Genomic DNA, 20,299 nt, shown 5'->3' on the forward strand with positions numbered 1-20,299 from the left:
TCTTTGTGTTTAGTTCAGTGAGTGAGAGGTACTGCTCCAGTTTAAATAGAACAGGATGGTTGCGGTCAAAAGAAAATCAAAATGTGGCGATGTGTAGCACTGTTCATTAACCTTTTACAGAAATAAAGAGACAGGGTGGGCAGGTTCTCCACATGTCAAGACTAATCTCCTACTTTGAGATTCTTAAATTGGAAAAATCTTCAGTTTTAGGATAGCCTTCATCTGTGTCTGAGAAATCAGCCCCAAAATGTACATCTAAACAAGAACACAATAATGATGTATTTGATAAAACTAGTTTGAAAGACTTAAAATGTTACCTACTCTTGATCTTCCTTAAATATATAATCTGAGAATGAATTAGATGTGACACTCTGATTTAAGATGTGAGCTAAACTTCTAATCATTAAAACAAATACCAGTTCTCAAATGTCTCCCTTTATCTGTACATGATAGGAGATTGTCGTGTTTAAGACTTAATCAAGCTCGGTTATTTCTCTTTTTAACTCTGTCCCTTCATCCCTCCAAGCCCAGTTGATGGAAGTCAACAGCATTACATAGTTGCCTTGACAAAGTAACACCAGGGGACTGAACAAAGAGATATATACCAAGGCTAACTCCTTACCCCCCCCTTTCTTTTCTATCTTTCCACCTCCTCTAAATCCTCATCCTCTTAACACTCCGAAAGCCGCTAGTGTCTCTCTCTCTCTCTGCTGACCTTGCCTACTCGTTCTATCTTCCCCTTCTCCCATCAGTCTTTCCAGAGCCTTCCAGAATGTCCCTGCTCCTTCAGTCCTCTCCCTGCAGGGCGTCGACAGCCTCCAGCAGGTGCAGGGCCAGGCTGTACTGGCCGTGGTTCTCTGGCAGCATCTCTACGAGGCGGCTCACCAGTCTGCTGGTCTGGGCCAGGGCCACCAGGGGGCAGCGCAACTCCCCGGGGTCCTACACACACACACGCACACACACACACGAGTAAATTACACAACAGTTAAGGTTAAAGCTTCTCTGTTTCCAGTGTAGTCAAAGTTGTCACTATAGTAACAGAACCCCTATGTCCACAAGTACATGGGATCGAGGAGTTCGTGGTTTGCACAAACCGACCGTACCGTTAAAACCGGTATCAAATCATTGTCATAGTTCCCCATAGTTCTGAAGCTCTCAGAGGGCGAGAGGGCCAGGGAGTCTCACCATAGCCTTGAGCCAGGTGCAGAGGGTGGGGGGCAGGCGGGCCAGCAGCTCCATGGCCGGCTGGGTCTGGGTCTGGGTGTGCAGCAGGGAGTAACTCAGCCGCTGGCCTGTCAGCACCAGCAGCTGGGAGCCCAGCACGTCCCTGTCCTCCACCTCCATCATCACCTGGAGCCGGGGGGGGGGGGGGGGGGGGAAGGGGGGTTTTACCGTGGCGTACTGTCACGGGGAGAACGGAAGGTGCTCGCTGGCACGCGCGCCGCATGGCCGCTTGTGTTAAGGATCCAATCAAGTCGGGTGGAGGTGTCTGTGTTGGAGTGCTAGTGTCGCATGAGTGCTCGTTAGAAATGTCATTGCTGGTCGTAAATGTCAGGAGGCCCGCTCACAGTGCAGCACAACACACCAAATGTATTTTAAGTTACGTTTAGGTTAGTTGATCATTTATTCATGAAGCGTTACTCTTAATTCTCAATCCATTGTTGATCCTGATGAGATACAAGTGTGTGTGTCCGTGTCTTTACCTCCTCAGCTCGCTGGTCCAGGCCCTGGTTGTACAGCTCACACACCAGGTGTCTGCGCAGGATGTCCTGGCTGACCTGCAGCAGGGGCCCCAGGTCCTGACACAGGGAGGGCCACCAGTCGGCCCCGGGACCAGAGTCCCCCGGCACGGTCCCGGGCGCGCGGCCCGAGACGGGGGCCTCACCTCCCGCTTCCCCCAGGGTCTTCACCCAGCCCGTCAGCACGCGCAGCAGGAACTGAGGGGAGGGGAGGAGGAGCGGGGGGGGGGGAGAGAGAAGGGATGAGGAGGACGGAAAGACACGCGGGCGGAGAGTCGAAGGTGCGGGCCGATAAGCAGGGCTCACGGCCCCGCACGCGCACACACACGCGCGCGCACATACACACACACACACACACGCTCTTTTGGACCCCACCTCCTGTCGTAGTGAGATCAGCCCAGGGTCCATGTCTCCACTTGGCATCAGCTGGATGGTGGTCAGGTCTCTGAAGAAGGCATTCTTACCCTGGAGCCCAGAGAGGAGAAGAGAGAGAGTGTGTGTGTGTGTGAGAGTGTGTGTAGGGCAGCGTAAGAGAAAACACAGTAAAAAGCCACATGCGCTAGGGGGCTCTCGCACGCAATCACACACACAAACACGTCCGGACCTTGCTGTCAAACAGGCTGAGCGGTTTAATCCGGAGGCCAAAGGTCATAGCTGCGTGCATGATGGAGGCCAGCAGGCAGTGGTGCTGCACGAGGGGGTAGTGGACCCCCCTCTGATCGAGGGCCAGCTCTGCTATGGAGGCCGGCCCCTCGGCGTTCCCCCACACCTCCTCCACACTCAGGTCTGCGTGGGGCACCTCTTCCACGGCCGAGTCGGCCTGCAGCGCAGGAGGAGACAGAGGGCAACACAGGGGGAGGGAAGCGTCATGCGTTTCTGCGAGTGACTGGCAGAGGGAATTGGGAGTGTTAGATAGGAGCGGGATATGAGGTTCAGACTGAGCAGTTATTACGTCATAATTAAACAATAAAGAGTCAAAGTAAACAATGACATATTATTTAGTTATAATAATACCCAAAAAATACAAACATCCAACTTCATTTAATTCCCATATGACCAAAGGAAATAATAATAATTAAGATCCAAAATGAGAAAATTGACATGGCACTCAGTAGTACAACAGTAGGATGAGTGTTGAATGGGTTTATGGACTTACGTAGTCGAGTAAAGTAGGAAAGTGAGAGAGAAAGAAGTGGGAATCCAGCGGCCCGCTCACCTCCATCAGGATCTGCAGGAGCTGCACGCAGGAGCCCAGGAAGGACGTCATGGCGCCATCTCCCATGCCCACATCCTGACACACACACACACGCACCGAAACATGCCCTTTTTATGCCATGACAATGCCATGTTTCGTGGAAGAGTCACGTGAGGTGCCACTTACCCTGCGACATAGTCGATCTTTAGGAGCTTTCCCCACCTGAGACAAAAGGGAGAACAAAATCAGTTTGTAAAAAATCAAAGTCACGTTAGTAAAAAATTGAAAAGATAGACCCACTCAGTCCAAATATACACACACACACACACACACACACACACACACACACACACACACACACACACACACACACACACACACACACACACACACACACACACACACACACACACACACACACACACACACACACACACACACACACACACACACACACACACACACACACACACACACACACACACACACACACACACACACACACACGTATACCTTCTCCATCAGGAAGGCCGCAGCGGAGAAGCGCTTGACAACGAAAGTGCTCCACATCATGGAGGAGATACCTGAGACAGAGAGACCCTTTTCAATATTTCGTATCTCTCGCTATCGTGATTTGGGATGTGGCAAAACTGGCCGTCTACCGACACACCTAGCTGGATGTGAGGACTGGAGACCAGCTTCAAGTGTTCCACAGCCGAGCACAGATGCTGCCCCTCCTACAGAAAGAGACAGATGTGTGGATAATGAGAATAATAAATGATAATAACGATAATGCATATGAACGAGTGTGGGTGTGTGATTATACACTCAAAGGGGACAACACGTGAAATTAAAGCATGTAGCATAATGTAGTGTGTGTGTGTGTGTGTGTGTGTGTGTGTGTGTGTGTGTGTGTGTGTGTGTGTGTGTGTGTGTGTGACATAAACCCACCTCTGGGTCCTTGTTCCACTGCACCACATATTCCCAACAGCAGTGGGCAAACAACAGGTCAGGACAGAGGGAGTCTGGGAAACGCTGGCACACAGACACCAGCAGCTCTGAAGGAAACACCCAAGACAAAACACATCATTATTTTAAACACAAAATGTATGTGTGAGTATAGACACTGCCTTCAATCAATAAAAAACGAGTACAGTACAACTAAATATACAGTATGAATATTAAAGGCAGGATAGGTAACGTCAAACAAAGCCCGGTTGTCAAGCCATTCTTTCCAGAGTGGAACAGACTCACAGAGATTCCCGCCTTTATAGATCGACGAACAACAAGCAGTCTGAAATGGGACGTTGCCAATCCACGTCGACGGGCTCCTACCCTAGGCTGCCCGCTCACCTGCTGCCCTGCCCAGCTCGGCCTCCTGCCCCTTCTCCTGCCCCTCCCCCGGCCGCTCCGTCACCTCGCACCGCCCCCTCTTCTGCAGTCTGTTCCTCAGCAGCTCGGGGGCCAGGCCCTGCCTGAACACCCATTTGGACACGCTGTCTGCGATCCCACCTGGGAGAGGGAAGGGTCGGGTGGCATGGAAGGGAGACCTTCATTCAAATTCAACCGTCAGTTTTCAATAGAAAGGAAAGGAGGCAGTACAGACCAAGGAAAGTAGTTCAGCAGATAGGTAGGTAGGTAGGATGGAAGAAACTAAGAACGGGATTAGGGATCGATCCAGGGACAGAGTTCAGGGAAAGACAGGAAGTGAGTCAAGTGAGTGAGGAGCGGGGAGAGGCAGAACAGACGAGAGAGAGGCGCGGAGGGAAAGAAGGGAAAGGAGGATGAGCGGAACCAGCTGCGGGGGGGGGGGTTTCCTCCCTCCTACCTCGCCCGCCATCCAGGAGGCTTCTGACGGAGCACAGCGGAGGGGCGCCCCCCGGCGTGCCCGGAGGAGGGGGCACGCACAGCAGCGTCTGCAGGGTCAGCACGTCCTCCAGCTGCCTCACGCACACGGCCCACTGCTCCAGCTCCAGCGACACCGCCTCCCAGTCCGACTGGAACTGACACACGCATCCATAGACATGCTTACATACATATATGGGGTTCAGGCGGCTGACCCGTTAGGGAATCGGGGCTACTAATCAGAAGGTCGCCGGTTAGATTCCCGGCCGTGCAAAAAAATGACATTGTGTCCTTGGGCAAGGCACTTCACCCTGCTTGCCTCGGGGGGAATGTCCCTGTATTTACTGTAAGTCGCTCTGGATAAGAGCGTCTGCGAAAATGACTAAATATAAAAATGGCAAAATATATATATACAATATACAATTTTAGCCCGGGCTTGTGTGCGTCATCACGTGTTTGAATGTTCCTTTAAAAGTGCACGTGCTGCGTTCCCTCTCAGTGCATAGATGTATGTCAGAGAGATGGGGGAAAATCACCAAAACCCTGCGTGTGGTACCTTGCTGTCGGCCAGGCTGGTGATGGAGGCCTTGGCGGCACGGTGAGCCACCAGAGCCGCCAGCAGGGCGGCGGCGGCGCTGTGGGACTGGACACACGCAGTGCGCACCTGCAGCCACCAGGGGGAGACAGACTGAGGGTCCCACGACTCCTCCACGGCCCCTGCGGAGGAGAGGTGGTTCGAGGAAGAAAAAAACAAAAAAGGTATCGTGATTCATCTTCCTTTTCGAAGGGTTGGCACAGACGCGTGCTGGAGTGGACGCCCACCTTTCATGGCGCTGAGGGCGGCGAGCAGCGCGTGCAGGTTCCGGACGGACTCTTTGGGGCTCTTCAGGACGTCCTTCTCCCTGTGCAGCCACAGACTGAGCAGCAGGGACTGGGGAGGCAGGAGGAACACACACACACACACATGCTCAAATCCAATCTGACCGACACAAATCCTCCTCCCTCTCTTTTCCCCTTCATACTTATTTAGTTGTTCCGTGGCTCTCTCACCAGTAGTTGCTGGGGGCTGATGCCGGTCTCTTGTAGTGTGTCACACACCTGCTGCAGAGGGCTCTCCCCTGTCAGACAGCCCCAGAACAAGAAGCTGCCTGCAAAGAGAACAAGCACACACACTCTTCTTTAGACTCCTCCAACCTCTATGCTAACCCCTTTAATACCTCATCTGTGTGTGTGTGTGTGTGTGTGTGTGTGTGTGAGAGAGAGAGACAGCGACACAGAATCTATTTGAAAGTACGAGTTTGTCAGTGGTTGTGTGTTGGTACGTACATACACGAGCGCAAGGTACAACATCAACATCATGGGGCCACACATCCATAAGTGTGTGTGTGTGTGTAACGGTGCCCCTTTACCAAGTTGATTCCAGTCGGTGTCTTGCCCACGGACCACCTTCACCTCCCCGCCCTGACACTCCATCTGCGACAGGAAGCTCTGCACAGGAAGCGGGCTGTCAGGGGAGTCCTGGGCGAACGACACGGCGGGGCGGGAGCTCAGCTCGGCGTACCGCTGCAGGGTGGGGCTCACGGCGGCCAGCTCCTCCTCTAGACCCGCCGACAAGTCTGACTGGAGGAGGGGAGGGGAGAGCGGCAGACTCAAGTGGGTGACAAAGGAACAACGTTGTCGTCGAAGGTATTTTCCTTTCGCCGACACGAGTGTCTGAGCGCGCGTGCGGGGCGTGGCTCACAAGTTCAGGGTGCGTAGTGGGTCCCCCAATCGTGTGGAGCCGTTGGATGTCTGTGTAGAGCTGGAGAAGCTTGAGCTGGGAAGAGCACAGCTGCAGCAGAGTTTCATCCACTGCCTCGGGGTCTTAAAGGACAACGCGTACATGTGTATGAGGGCACGGGCACATTGTGGGAGAACACTCGTGTTATATTGGCTGTATAGGCATAATATTAAGGAAGGCACAGACACACAGACGAACACGATGCAGTACCTTGTTCCTTAAGACTGTCCAATAGAGCACGAGTGATGCTGGTCAGGCAAGAGACTGGTGCATTCTTATTTGAAAGCAGAGACTCCAGTGCCTACGAGGTCAAACGGAAGAGAGGGAATAAATACATTGATTACATATGCACACACACATACATACAATTGATATCTATACTATATATATATATAAAATATACTATATGAAAGAAATATAGAGAGGAATGCGTGTGAGCCTCACCTGTTTCTTAATGGCGGGGTGTTTGATGTCGAGCAGGGCGCTCTTTGCTTCCCTCTCCAAGACATCTGTAGAGAGAAGACGCAGAGGAGAGAGGTCCAATGGAATGTCCCAGACATCCCTCAAACTCCTCCCCCTCCACACACACCCTCCCTTCGCCCCCCCTCCTTTCCGTCTCTCTAATGGCCACCCGTCTTTCGCTCTCCCGCGAACACGCCGACGCTCCTTCTTCCTCTCCCACTTTGCATATCTCTCTCTCTCTCTCTCTCTCTCCACCGCCCCCCGGCTTCGTCACCCACTTTCTCTCTCACTCGCCCTTTCTTCATACCTCCCCCCCGCCCCCCCCCCCCCCCTCTCCTACCTGGCTCCACCTCTCTGCTCCTCAGCACGGCGGTCAGCCTCTTCAGCAGGTGCATGTCCTTGGCCCGCTCGCTCTTCTTATCGCTGCGGAGGGGAGAAAGGCGCGTTGGACGGCGCTAGCAAGGGCGCCCCCGTCCGCGTGTGCGACGGCCGTGATGGCGTGCGCGCGTGCGCGCGTGGACTCACCTGAGGGCCAGGTGGAAGGGCACGGTGATGGTGCGCAGCACTCCGGTGGCGGGGTCGAGCAGACACACCTGCTGTGTGTGGAGCTGCCAGCCCTGGCTGGTGACACTGTTCACCCCCATCAACCTGTAGCCTGCGTACAGCAGCCTGGAGGGGAGGGGGGGGGGGGGGGGGTTTACGTTTGTGTCCACAATGCCGTCCCTTGGAGGAGCCAAGAGACGCCATTTGCGGGCCCTGCAGATGAGCGTGTGCGTGTCTGTATACATGCATGCAAGAAAGTGCACGCCCGGAGGCCTTTCAGTTAACTCGTGCGTGTGTGCGTGTTCATTTGTACCTGCAGTGTTTGCCCACAGTGAAGGCCCCCACTCTGGGCCCCTGCTGCGTGCCCCACACCTCGAGGATGCCCCTCCGGGGGGCGTAGATTACCAGGAACTGGGCATGGCGGCGAGGGAGGGGCGCGGACGGGGAGGACTCGCGCTCGCCCCGCCCCTCGGACACCTGCACCCAACCCAGCTGGGCGTCGCGGTACCCTGAAACAGCGATAAAACACGTCGCTTTCGTTCCCGTTCATGTGTATCTGAAAAAGGCCCGACGAGCCTCCTGAATTCAAAATGAGAAAGCTTTGTCGCCTTCATCGCGTTGACGTTAGGCTTTTCCGTGTCCGACGGGTTCCAAAGCAGCACGGGCGGCTTCTCCCTTACCCTTCCACATGCGTATCGCAATGCCCCTCGACACGTCCAGCAGGGCCACGCGGCCAAAGTCGTCCGTCACTCCCGCCAACGTGTTGCAGGGAGACAGACAGATGGACTCGCCGTGGCGACGCGAGTCCGGGAGACCGAATCTGTGCGTTCGGCAGAGCGGGAGCCAGGATGAGTGACAGGCAACGACGTGGACAAACCAAACTCAGATAATGGGAATGCCTTTGCGGGGCGACGGGATTGGCTACCTGACGGCGAGGGGCGTGGCCGGCTCGACCTTGGGCTTCTGCTTCTGAGCCGGCTCCTCCTCATTTTTGTTCTTCCAACCCAGCCACCCGCTGAGAGACAGACAGTGACAGAGCAGTGGGAGAGAGAGAGACGAGACCGTTCAGACGAGGGAAGGAGAGGAAGAGGAGGAGGGAATGGAGAGAGACGAGAAAAGGAGCAAAGAAGAGAATGATTGGGGGAGAGAGAAAGGCAAATGAGAGGAAGGGGGATAACGAAAGCTGTCAAACGTGACTGAGGGTGAGCGAGGGGTGGCAACATGACTCTATATATACACCTTTTGTGGCCTGCAGCTTGCAGTACTGCTACGTTGCCCAAAGTATTGCTCAGTAAAAGCTTCCGGAAGCCCCTTGGAGTACATCCCAAACACACAACCATAGCTACTAACATAGCATACACTAAAGGCCTCAATACACACAAGAGACTGACCTGGCAGCACTGAAGAGGGCTGAGGTGAGCTTGCTGGCCACAGCTAGTGCCACATGGGAGAGGAGAGGCTGGGAGTTACCCTGGAGAGACAGAGGAGGGGGGACAGTTTGAGCATGTCCGGAAAATGCCCTTTTGACACCCATACTGTTAAACGCGCCAACATACACACACACACACACACACACACACACACAGTGGTCTGACCTCGACAGCATAGTAGAAGCCAGTGTAGGGTCCTCCACCCACAGTGATGTACTGACTCATTGCGGGAGGGCTACCCTTGACAGAGGCATGGAACCCTCCCAAGATGGAGGCGTTCTTCATCTGGTCAAACACACACAGGGTCATAATACCTGGATAAGTAGAGGAGGGGAGGGGGGGTGCAGGGAGGACAGAAGGGAGGGCGACGAGGGAAACATGGGACGTGAGAGGGGGAGGAGCATCGTTTTCCACAATCCCTCCGTCCCCCCCACCCGTCCTCTGCGTTTGCGTTTCTTCCTCTCTCTCGTCCGAGCCTCACCCACGCTGCTGTGGTCTACGATGGCGTCCATGTCCTGAAGACCCCACTTTTTATAAGCCAGGGGAGGAGGCTGGATGACGTCGCTTCCGGCCGCCGCCGCTGGAACGCAAGAGACCGAGAAACACCGCGTTAGCTCAATGCTGACGGTCAAGTCCGAAAAATAATCACGCAAATACGCTCACGGCATAACACGCGCCGAACCAGAGCTAAGAGCTAATCCTCTCTGCAACAACTATGCAGCACAAATAATCTGTGGTTATGCTTGTGGGCACCCGGGTTCATTGTGGCGAATGCTGCCCCCCCCCAGTCAGCAAATAAAAGAATATGGATTTATTAATACTATTGTGACTGCTCTGTACTGTGCTACTACCAAGACTGCACACACACACACAGAGAGAGAATACCCTCAAACACAAACATACCTCTGGCCACCTGGTTTCTGCAGGCACGTAAAGACTGGAAGAGACTGAATCCATCGATAGTGACCAGAGCTGCTGGGTACAGGATACTCAATTCCTCATGCTGGGACAGAGACAGAGAGAAAGAGACAGAGAGACAGAGACAGAGACAGAGAGAAAGAGACAGAGAGACAGAGAGACAGAGAGAGATTGAGATGAAGGGGGAAAAAAGAGAAAGACAAACAAATTATCTTACGGCTGAATTGTTCTTAACTCTGACAAACATCTGTTCCGGAACACAGCAGTGGGCACGCAGGACGCGCGGCTCCTACCTGCTCCGTGACCCCGGGGTGTCGAGGGATTTCGTAGGTGCGACATTTCAGTCTCAGCACAGGATCTTCGTTCAGCAGCTGAGCCAGAAGCAGGACCCCGCTCTACCGAGGCAAGACACCACACGACACCACACAGTGCCTTTAACCACCACCTCGCACTGGTCAGCGCTAACTACTGGTGTTCGCCGGTTATGCCTGGCATGGTAGTTGGGACAGGATGACAGTTGTGCAATTGTGGTACCTCGGTGTAGAAACGCACGTAGCCAGAGGAGAAGCCCACGACAATGCAGGTCCAATCTGGGCGACCGGTGGAGCTCCTACACGCACACACACACAGACAGACACACAGGAAGTGTCGTCAAACGAGCTTTTGTACTTGCGTTGTGTATTTCCTAAGCATGCACACGCAGGCACACACAGACATCCTACCTCTTCTGGCTGGCCAGGGGGATGCAGATGACACTGCTCACACACTCCCTGCAGAGGAAGACAGTGAGGGACAATTTCGGTTTCTGTCGGTCACTCCCAACCTCCCTTGTCCTTCTCAGGTTTCTCTCGTATGCATTTTCGGGTTTTTTCCTACGCGCCGTATCAACTCTACCCTTCTACGCCCTCCTCCCCAATGCTTTGTTCTCCAACCGCATTCATCCTCCTCTGTAGTTTCATTCCTCCCTCAAGCACTCCTCGACCACTCGTCTCCTTCCCCTCTTCTCTTTCTCTCGCAAACTCCTCGAAAACATCCATTTCCCCTCCTCCTGTCCATCTCTCGCCCATCAAACCCTTCCTGCTCATGTTCCTATCCTCACCTCTAATCTGCTACTCATCCTCCTCCTCTACCTTGATCTCCCCCACCCCCCTTCTGCCCCCACAATCCTCACCCCTCTTCTATGCTGAGGCTGCCGCTCCAGGACACAGCCAGGGTCATCTCCTCCTTCCCTCTGTCTGTGCGCCATTTTGCTGTGGGGGGGGGGGGGGGGGGGATGGAAACAACACGCAGTCAAAATCCATTACTGTTAAAGACAGTGCATGTGGTTGTGGTTAGAGGGCAGTATGGCTTTGTAGAGTGTGTGTGTGTGTCTGTGTGTGCCTGCATGTCCATAGTCGTGTTTGTGCGCCTGCCCATGTTTGTTTGCAATAAAGACAAACCTGACAGAAAGACAGCCTTGTGTTGGTGGGCCACCACAAGCAGATCAGAGCATGGCGACAAAGACACTACACAGTCCTGCAGCCAGGAGGTGCTCACTGCAGCAACAATCTCCTCCTCTACCTGCAGAGACAGCAGTCCAGAGTCAGAACCCTGTCTAGGCCCGCTTCTCAGTGTTTTTGGCTGTCTTATTTTACGGATGAAGGGCATTCTTCCCCATTGGCCACAGAGAGTGTCTGTGAAGGGCATTTGGTTAGGGTGACTTGTTTAAAATACAGCACACCTGGGGCTGTCTGTCTTGAGTTCCCTGTGTGGGATACCCTAGAGATGGTCAACAGGGGCCTCACTGAGAGTGTTCTGACGTACGATATAACCACATGGTATGCTGTGTCTTTGGGCTAAGAACAGGGTTCGGATTGTGAACATGTCTGGGGATATCATAGGTAAACCACGTAGACAGCCGAATGAGATACTGGATATGTGCTCCTCTGCACGCTGATATATTGCAAATTGTTGGGGATCCTACACATCCCCTTTATGTTGAATTCGAAAAGCGCCCCTCTGGAAGGCGTTCCAGGCTAACTCAAGTATCTACATTCTTTCATCTGAATTTATAAATGAACTTGTGCCCTAGTGTGATGAATTGTAACCTACACTTTGACAGCTGGTATTAAAGGCTCCTATTCGTGGTATTGTGTTTATTATGTGTATGCTGCAAGTGTGGGTCCTGTGTTATGCATTTTTATATGTTCTTTAAGCGAAAGACACATTTACATATGTGCATGTTTGTGTGTGCAGAGTCACAACTATATTCAGGCCGTCCTCTACATGCAGACAAAGCAGTACAGTCAGAACCATGTTTAGGCTTATGATGCGCCAATGGGATTAGTTCCATATCATGAGAGAGATGGAAAGAAAAGTAAGATCCAATGAGCAGCGTGAGTGTGTTAGGAAAGGACAGACAGTCACATGGCCGAATAAGGAACATGTGACTTCACCTGTGCATGCATTTGGAGTAGAAGCTTCATTATATTCTTCAGAACTACACGTAAATGAGAGAGGTACAGACCGTAGAGTTGGCAGTGGCAGTGGCAGCGCCATCTTCTTTGGCATCAGGGTTTCCCCATGCTTCCCAGTCTGAATTGTCCCACGCCAACTCATGTTCTGAGATAAATGTGACAGAAAGAGATATACAGAGGGAAAGGGAGATGGTTATTAAAATACTATAAACCTTACTAAAATATAACCCCCCCAAAAAAAAAAAATTCAATGCTATATAACGAAAGAGAGCATGGATAGATGGAAGTGCAGTAAGTATGCACAGACATCTTTGCAGAGGAAATAACAGAAGGTAAACTATTTGAACTACATCTTTCACATTGGCCCTAGCCAGAGAGAGAGAAAAAAGCATTAATGGAGTCGGGAATTTAAGATATGGAAGAACAATGAAGTTTGAGATGGAGAAGAGGCTATATTATGAGTGGGTGGTAGACAAAGATACCTCAATTGACATCTGAGGAGGTGTGCTTTGTGTGCGTGTTCGTCTAATATCAGGTCTCCTCATGTCACTATACAACTTATCACATTTAATGCAATTTATATCCAGTTCGTTAATTTATTTGCTTTTGTGTCTGCAAACATTCATCGTTTTCTGTAAAATATCAAGCAATATTAATATTTTCAGCTGCCCTCCTGTTGGATGACTCACACCACAAAAGGTCAGATCCCCATCGGCTAAAAGGGATTCAGCTTCACAGCACCATGCCCGTGTGAATATAAATCCTTAGTATTTGCAGTCAGGCAAAGAGAAACGGATAATCATTTGGGGTATATATATTGGAGATGGTGCCAATTTGTACTTCAAAGCATAAAAAGCTACATTGATACGCATCAGCTAACAAGCGAATGTAGTCTGGTCAGCTGAGCGTAGCTCGCTTGCTGCCTGAATCATTATGCCATGATTCATGGTTTAAAAAAAATATATACCGTTGTAACGTTAGCCTCTATCTAGCACCAACAACACTGTCCTATTGACAGCCATGGTTTTCTTAATTAAAGACGTGTAGTTATTACTTAGTTCAAATAGGCTTTACGTTGCAATATGACGCCAAAAAGTACAGATGCTTTGCTCTTTGCAGATGTTCTTCTCTTTTGAGTAACAGAAGGCATCTCAAACTCAAATGTCACTGACAAGCTAACTACAGTAGCGAGCTAATAGCCATAGTTACCTGGTTGGCTTTTGTCCTCCGAAGAAACTGTAGAGTTATGTTCCTGGTTTTGATATAAGAATTCCCTAACTGCTTTGAGTTCTTGAACCCGACAGAACTCCAACAGGCAGCAGGACATTTCGATCCCAACCCAAGCAGATACAGGGAAATTAGCCAGCCAGCTACTAGCCTGCCAGCAGCACAGTCCAACAGGGTAAAAACAACGTTGCACAGTTGAAGTCTGCTTGTCGTGCTTGCAAATCAGACAGCTATCCTCGGTGTTTTTGTTGGTTCAAATTTAAACTCTAGACTATTTGGAAATATTTTGAGTTACTGTACTGTTCGAACTGTTTCACACCCTCGGTTTAATTTGGTAATGACACATCGCTTTAAAAGTGGAGTTGAGTTTCTAAGACCTTGTCTGTTGTGTATCGCCCCCAGCTGTCCAGGATGGCATTGCGAAAAAAACGGGTTTGGGCTGTATTCAAGATCAACAACATTTAACAGCAACACACCGTTTACAAACGAATTTCCATATATATTCATACCCGATGTTACAAATGTTCTTGAATACACCCTGATGTCGAACGTCACTGCGCAAACTGAATCAACACCATCGTGATGGTGGTTGTTACCATCAAATATTTACTTCACAATTTGCATTTTTCACTCTTGTAAACCTTTTGTTTACAACGCAATGTACTCATCAACTGTTCTGTTCTCTACAAATCGTTATTAGTCCTAAAGTTATTACTCCATTGGCATATAATTAATCGTTTAATAGCTACGGTGGATCGCGAGGTTTAATTTTAAAGGGGGCAACGAGTCATACACACTTCCTGAACGTAGACTAACACTACATTTCAGAATCAAGAGAGAACAGTTACAAATGTCCATCGATGGATTGCAATGAAAATGTAGCTGTGTGAGATATGGTCCATGTTCCATTGTCAGTTCCATTGTCAGTTTATACTATGCAATTTTTAAAAACTCATGTTTAACTCACTTTTAAGTTATGCAAACTTGACTTTAAATGTTATGAACTTGATAGATTGCCTTAATATGCTGCTGACTTGTTCGGGACAGGTACAGTGTATAATACCCATTATCACACAAACTAAGAGCACTATCCAGGTTTATTGAGGTAATAGGTGAAGAGAGGCATTACAACTGTGGCACTTGAGTTTAAAGTCGATAAAAGCACCACTTGGGTGCTAAACGCAACAACCTTATCATTTTGCATGTCATTGATTTAGTATATATGTGTCCAGCACAGGTTTAAATAGGGAAAAAATCTCATTCTGTTGCGGATCTCAAGCATTATTCGGTTTCGTCCAGTAATGCGGTGTTCACTCTACAGGTACCTGTCACAGGTATATGATAAAGGACCAATGCCGACAGAGACACTGATGACTCAATGCTGGGACAAAGTCCCCTCCAAGAAACACTCAGTAGAGTACGTCAGGAACACCATGAGCCATCTCCTGAAGGGAACACAACTACTGAACCAGTCTGGGATCCACAACATATTGTCCTGTATCAACAATATTAGTGCAGCATTTGTGCTGTGCATACAAGGTGATCTTAATAGAGTATGTTTTTTTGGTTTGTTTTTTACATGATAGGGTACTATTACAGCCCAAATAACAGTCACTCTCTATGTGTCCCTGCAGTACATCCCTGGTTCTGAGGTGCCTCTCCAGTCATTGCGCCAGTGTTCAGGATATAAAAGCGGGTCCTCATCAGCCACTAGCACAGGTTCAGTTCCACAACAACTGAACAGGACACACCTTTTTTCTTACATAGTGTAGCCAAGTAGATGTGGCTTTTGCAGAGGTGGGTCCGATGCTCTCTTTCACTGTTCTGGTTCCTTAGGTAGTTTCCCTAATGCTAATTTGTTGGCGGGTTGAGGAATGTCTTCTTTTTTTGCCTGTCTTGATTGTTCATGGTCCAGCCTTGAATGGATCATGTCTAATGGAGTCCGTTGTCTCAGTGAGGAGAGCATACCGGGATGCCCTCAGAGCCGCCCCCAGAGCCGCCCACAGTTTGGGCCCCGCCCCTACTACTGCCAGATCAGAGCAGGAGTTGAAGATACTTCAGAGTCCTGCAGGGAGGAATCGCAGCATTAGTGTTTTCCAACGGGACCTTTGATACATCCCATGAGTGCCAATTGACCATTAGAGGGCAGTGTAGTACAACCGATGTGTTCAACAATGGATACAGACAGTTGTATCGCAGAGTTTTAATAGTTCACACGAAATAGCTGTAACTTTTTTTTTATGCATTCCACTCTGACCCATAGCAATACAACTCTATTGATGTGTATGTTCTTCAGATGTGAATGACAAAAGTTAATTTCCTGTGTCTTACCTAACGTGTTCACCAGCTACAGGAATACTATGGTGACTTCTTGATTTAATCAAGGATTGGGGATTCTAACCTGTAGCATACTATTTTTTTCGTAAACATTCTGTTGGTTTAAGCCTCTGGCACTGTGTCCCAACTCTAAACACATGGTTGTGTTTGAGCAGCACAGCAAAATGGTCAAGGATTACCTTAAGGTGTAGGATTAGTTCGCTCTTCTTGTCCAAAGAAGGTTAGTCACTTAGGTTCTCAAACACAGAGACTCAGACAGTATAGTAACACAATGAACAGGCAGTGTAATAAGGAAATAAGTAGCTTACTGCAGAGTATAGTACTGTGTCAGAGCATATAATGTGATTTTGCCACATATTGCATTCCATGTGATCTTATATATACATATATATTTGATAAATGTTCATGCCTTTTCTAATAGGCCTTTGGAAAACATGGTGAACAAAAATAGAAATGCAACAATTTCATCATTGTTATAGTTTTTTTAAACAGATTGAAACGCATTATTTATTTTAGCTGATGAAATTTGGGATTAGCACCTTTTTACAAATTGCATAGTATTGTTCAGCATACAAACATATAAGGGATGAATGATGAATGATAACAATATAAAAATGTCCTCTCCTTGTGCTACTCCCAGGAAGCATGTGTTCCCCCAGCTACAACAGAACACCTCACATCTGCTCCAAGTGCACAACAAGCTCATGGAGAATAACGAGAGCCTGTAGACCTGCTTCCACAGGTGACAGAGACAGCTGGAGCTTGTCCAACACCAGCGGCACAGGAGTTGGACCCCACTGTCCCCGATCCCGTCAACCTCCGCCAGAATACGTTGCAGATACGTTGCATACGACCAGACTGTAGCTCTCCTTCAGCTTCTCCACCTTTCACTTCGACTGACCCGATTACTGTGTCAAATGTTGTGCTGATCCGTTTTGTAGGGAGGTTAAAAGGAAGGACCTTTCATGCCTCCATGCTTAGATGGCTTCTCACCCCTGTTAATTCCAGAGTTGTGTTTGGGGCTGCCGTGTTGAGCAATGTGGCACAAACATTCTTCAAGACATGGTGTGCAACTCAAAAATAATTTATTTCATCACGGTTAGATAGAGTGGACCGCTAAAACATAGAGGCCCTTTCAGCCACCCCCCCACCCCCCCTCCACACACACACATTCACTCACTTCTTTAGCTAACAGGATGTATGAAACTGTCTAACACTTGTCAACAACGTAAAAAGGAAGATGACTTGCAGTATTCAAGGTGTTTCCTCCAGCTCACTTGAGGCTTGTTTACCCAGGTACTGGTTGGTTAACGTCACCTGTTTGTATGCCTGCCAAGTCAAACTCTAATAGGCGCAGTCTTGTATTGTGTATTTATTTAATTTTACTGGCCTGAAATTATTATTGCATTTATAGCGGATTTGATCAGTTCTATTGTCGATTCTATTATACAGAATTATTAAGAATATTGTTGATATTTAACACCATATACTAGGTAAGCAACAAAAACAATTCTCACAAGGTTTTAATATCAATGATTTAAATGATACTATTTATATATATGTAGGCTGCTTATTGAAAGTGTTTGGAAGATTTCTGTGATTCATATCTAGTGTTTGAACAACCATATCACTTCAATGTTTTTCCATAGTAATTAATTAGTTCATACCAGTGAATAATAATGTTGCCATGTTCAAGACTGTATATGTATAACCTTTTGCTACACTGTGGTAATTAGACTTCATATCATATTGGCAATGTTTTGCATATGAAACCTGTACAAACAATCCCTCACCCTCAAAAAATAAGCTTGAACCTGGTTTGAACTCACACATATCATATTTCACTCATTAGTTTATCTCAAATCTCTGAGATTTTCTGAATTTCAGAGTTGATGATTGTGTTTACTGTGTGACAAACTCCTTGTAGCCCCCCTAGCATGGCTTGGTTTAGTTGGGCACTTCCTGCTTTTGTCAAGTGTTGCTCAAATATGTATATGTTGTTCTTTTGTTGGGTCAAATTCAGGTCTCTGAAGTAGGTGTGTTGTGTTGGGGGTAATTGCGCTGTGTTTAAGAGGTATGTCGTCTCTGCAGGAATTTGAAATGCATTGTGAGTGAATAAGCCCCTGACAACTGAAAAATATTGTTTTAGCAGACACTTTAATCCAAGGCAAAAAAAAACATGGGGGATTTCAACCTCTTGAAGTCAAACGCTCTACCACTGAGCTCTGCCCACCCCAGTAGAGAATATATATCTACTTCGTCATACATTTACACATTTAAAGATCATGTAAACACGTTACATGTATACATGATTGGCAGTCAGAACACTTTGTCCCAACATTGATCTCCATCTTGACTGAGTAAAGCTGTGAGAATCAGTTCTGGTTATTTATATCACTTGACATTGAGAATGTGGGCTGATCTGAATTCAGCTGTACAAATGGGATCCAAGAACCACGAGTCTGTGGCAACCTGATAAAATTTAATATAGCTTGCCATCTCCTCTGGGATTTGTCTCCATATTAGAAATTCAAGCTGTGGCTGTCAATGCTGTCTTTTTAAATGCTTTATCATGGGCAGCCTAGTACATTGAACTAAGTGCAGAATACTATATATCTGTCTGCGTGCTGTAGCCTGTTATCATAAAGAGAGATAGAGGGGGTCTTGGCAGTGTGTTTACAGTATACTATGGATTTAGTGTAGCCTTTTGTGTACATTTAGCTATAAATCTGAATTTAGTCACTGATGACTAATTTTGAGACATGGCCATTCCAAGTATTAATTAGACTGGAGTTTTTTTAGTTTGTTGTAGAATTACACTATTTTAGGCTTTCTTGGTTGTTGTAGTGTGGGTGGATAGCAAGCTTATAATAGCCCACTGGAGCCCACTCCATCCTGGCAATATTCTTTTTATTTAATAGTATTTAATGTGTTAGAAGGGCTCTTTTTAGTATGTTTTATATCTTGGAGGAGGGGGGTTCACCATTCCATTAACTCTTGAATTGTTGCCACAAATGGTAAAGATGTGTAAACAACTTTACCAGAAAAGCCAATATTTCCGGAGCCAACTGAATATATATGTTTTTTGTTTACAGAGACAATTCAGTCTAATATTGCCAGCTAGTCATTATGTAATTTAGTTTCAGTCTTGCATGTAAGGCAGAGACTGATCATGTTTGCGTCTTCGTATATTAATGAGTGTTGTAATGCTTCTAAAGAACATTCTGCCTCTGAGGGCATAGATAAGGTTATTCACAAGAAAAATATTTGACAGATCGATAATGTACAATAATATTATGATTTTAAATTCATTCCATTTTTATCTTTCATAGTTTTGACTTTACATACGCTTACAAAATGTAGTTCTTGTTGTTTTTACTCACAATGGGTGATTCATATGATCTTTTGCGATTCACCATCACCACACCAGTCTGTCTTTAATAGTAAAATATCTAATCGACGGGAGATCGGCTGTAATTCTGCACGGTGCATTGTTGTGAATGAGGGACACGCTTACGTCAACCTCGAATGTCAACAATGTAGCGCTCGAGAGAAGGCGTTTCATACGAGTGTTACAAACAGCAAGAGAAGGAAGCTGCACGCACGCCGTTTTTGATAGCCTTAACACATACGTTCACTGAAAAATACTAGCTGGAGAGAATAGGCCTACTGCTTTGGGCATTCTTAAAGCTAGTATTGATGACTATTGCAAAACACGCGCTTTCAGCAGTTTGCAGCGGCTGTTAGTGAAGTCACCATGTGGAATCATTCTTGATTTGTAAAAGGGAGCGACAGAGCGCTGACGTGCAAGAAAACGGGAAAGTTAAGGTGATTATTATTGCTTTATTGTTTACGTTTTGCGACCTTGATTGATATAACAGATCATTTGTCATGCTATTAGTCTAATATCTTTGGCAATTTCTTCCTACATTTTGCCGCGCATTAAATTAAATGCCCTTTCGCTCTTTGTTGACATGAACAGGCTATGCATGCATGAATATTCCTACATCAATTTCTACTTTAATAATCAACGTTAGCGAACAAATGGATGCAATCATCGTCCCATTGTACGAGGGGTGACAGTGCGCTTTGTTGTCCTAGGCTTGTTTTTGAACGGCCATAGCGCAGTGGCTGGGTGGTCGCGCTGGTCAGCATGACTCGAGCTTTCATAACGATGAGGACACTGTCATCTTGCGGAAGGGGGTGCAGAGGGACAAAGGATTCGATGTCAAAGCGTGTATTCCCGCCCTTAATCATCATGAAATCCTATTTAATTAATAAAATCACCATATTGGTGCAACTAAATAACGTGGTAACGCAGCATTCTAACTGCCAATAAAAGGAGCATGTACCGTTTGTTTCTTTCA

At 48.0% G+C, this 20,299-nt stretch overlaps 1 protein-coding gene across 1 annotated transcript; it reads right to left on the reverse strand.

Moving 5' to 3' along the window:
• Nucleotides 1-442: 442 nt before the first annotated feature.
• On the reverse strand, nt 443-13,925 carry rab3gap2 (RAB3 GTPase activating protein subunit 2 (non-catalytic)). The gene is made up of 35 exons (XM_067242677.1): nt 13,578-13,925; nt 12,419-12,513; nt 11,352-11,472; nt 11,084-11,162; nt 10,635-10,682; nt 10,447-10,522; nt 10,206-10,307; nt 9,898-9,997; nt 9,476-9,574; nt 9,160-9,308; nt 8,956-9,035; nt 8,490-8,579; nt 8,245-8,384; nt 7,878-8,073; nt 7,547-7,690; nt 7,362-7,444; nt 7,004-7,068; nt 6,770-6,860; nt 6,521-6,642; nt 6,189-6,399; nt 5,830-5,927; nt 5,602-5,710; nt 5,336-5,496; nt 4,763-4,937; nt 4,288-4,446; nt 3,886-3,992; nt 3,605-3,671; nt 3,448-3,518; nt 3,121-3,156; nt 2,956-3,030; nt 2,344-2,559; nt 2,115-2,204; nt 1,704-1,937; nt 1,186-1,350; nt 443-939 (listed from the first exon to the last, which is right to left on the reverse strand). The coding sequence occupies exons 1-35, from the start codon at nt 13,693-13,695 to the stop codon at nt 787-789; spliced, it is 4,125 nt and encodes a 1,374-aa protein (XP_067098778.1). The 5' UTR covers nt 13,696-13,925; the 3' UTR covers nt 443-786.
• Between the last annotated feature and the right edge of the window lie 6,374 nt (nt 13,926-20,299).

Source organism: Osmerus mordax, chromosome 9, assembly GCF_038355195.1.
Source record: "Osmerus mordax isolate fOsmMor3 chromosome 9, fOsmMor3.pri, whole genome shotgun sequence".
NCBI classification, from domain to species: domain Eukaryota; kingdom Metazoa; phylum Chordata; class Actinopteri; order Osmeriformes; family Osmeridae; genus Osmerus; species Osmerus mordax.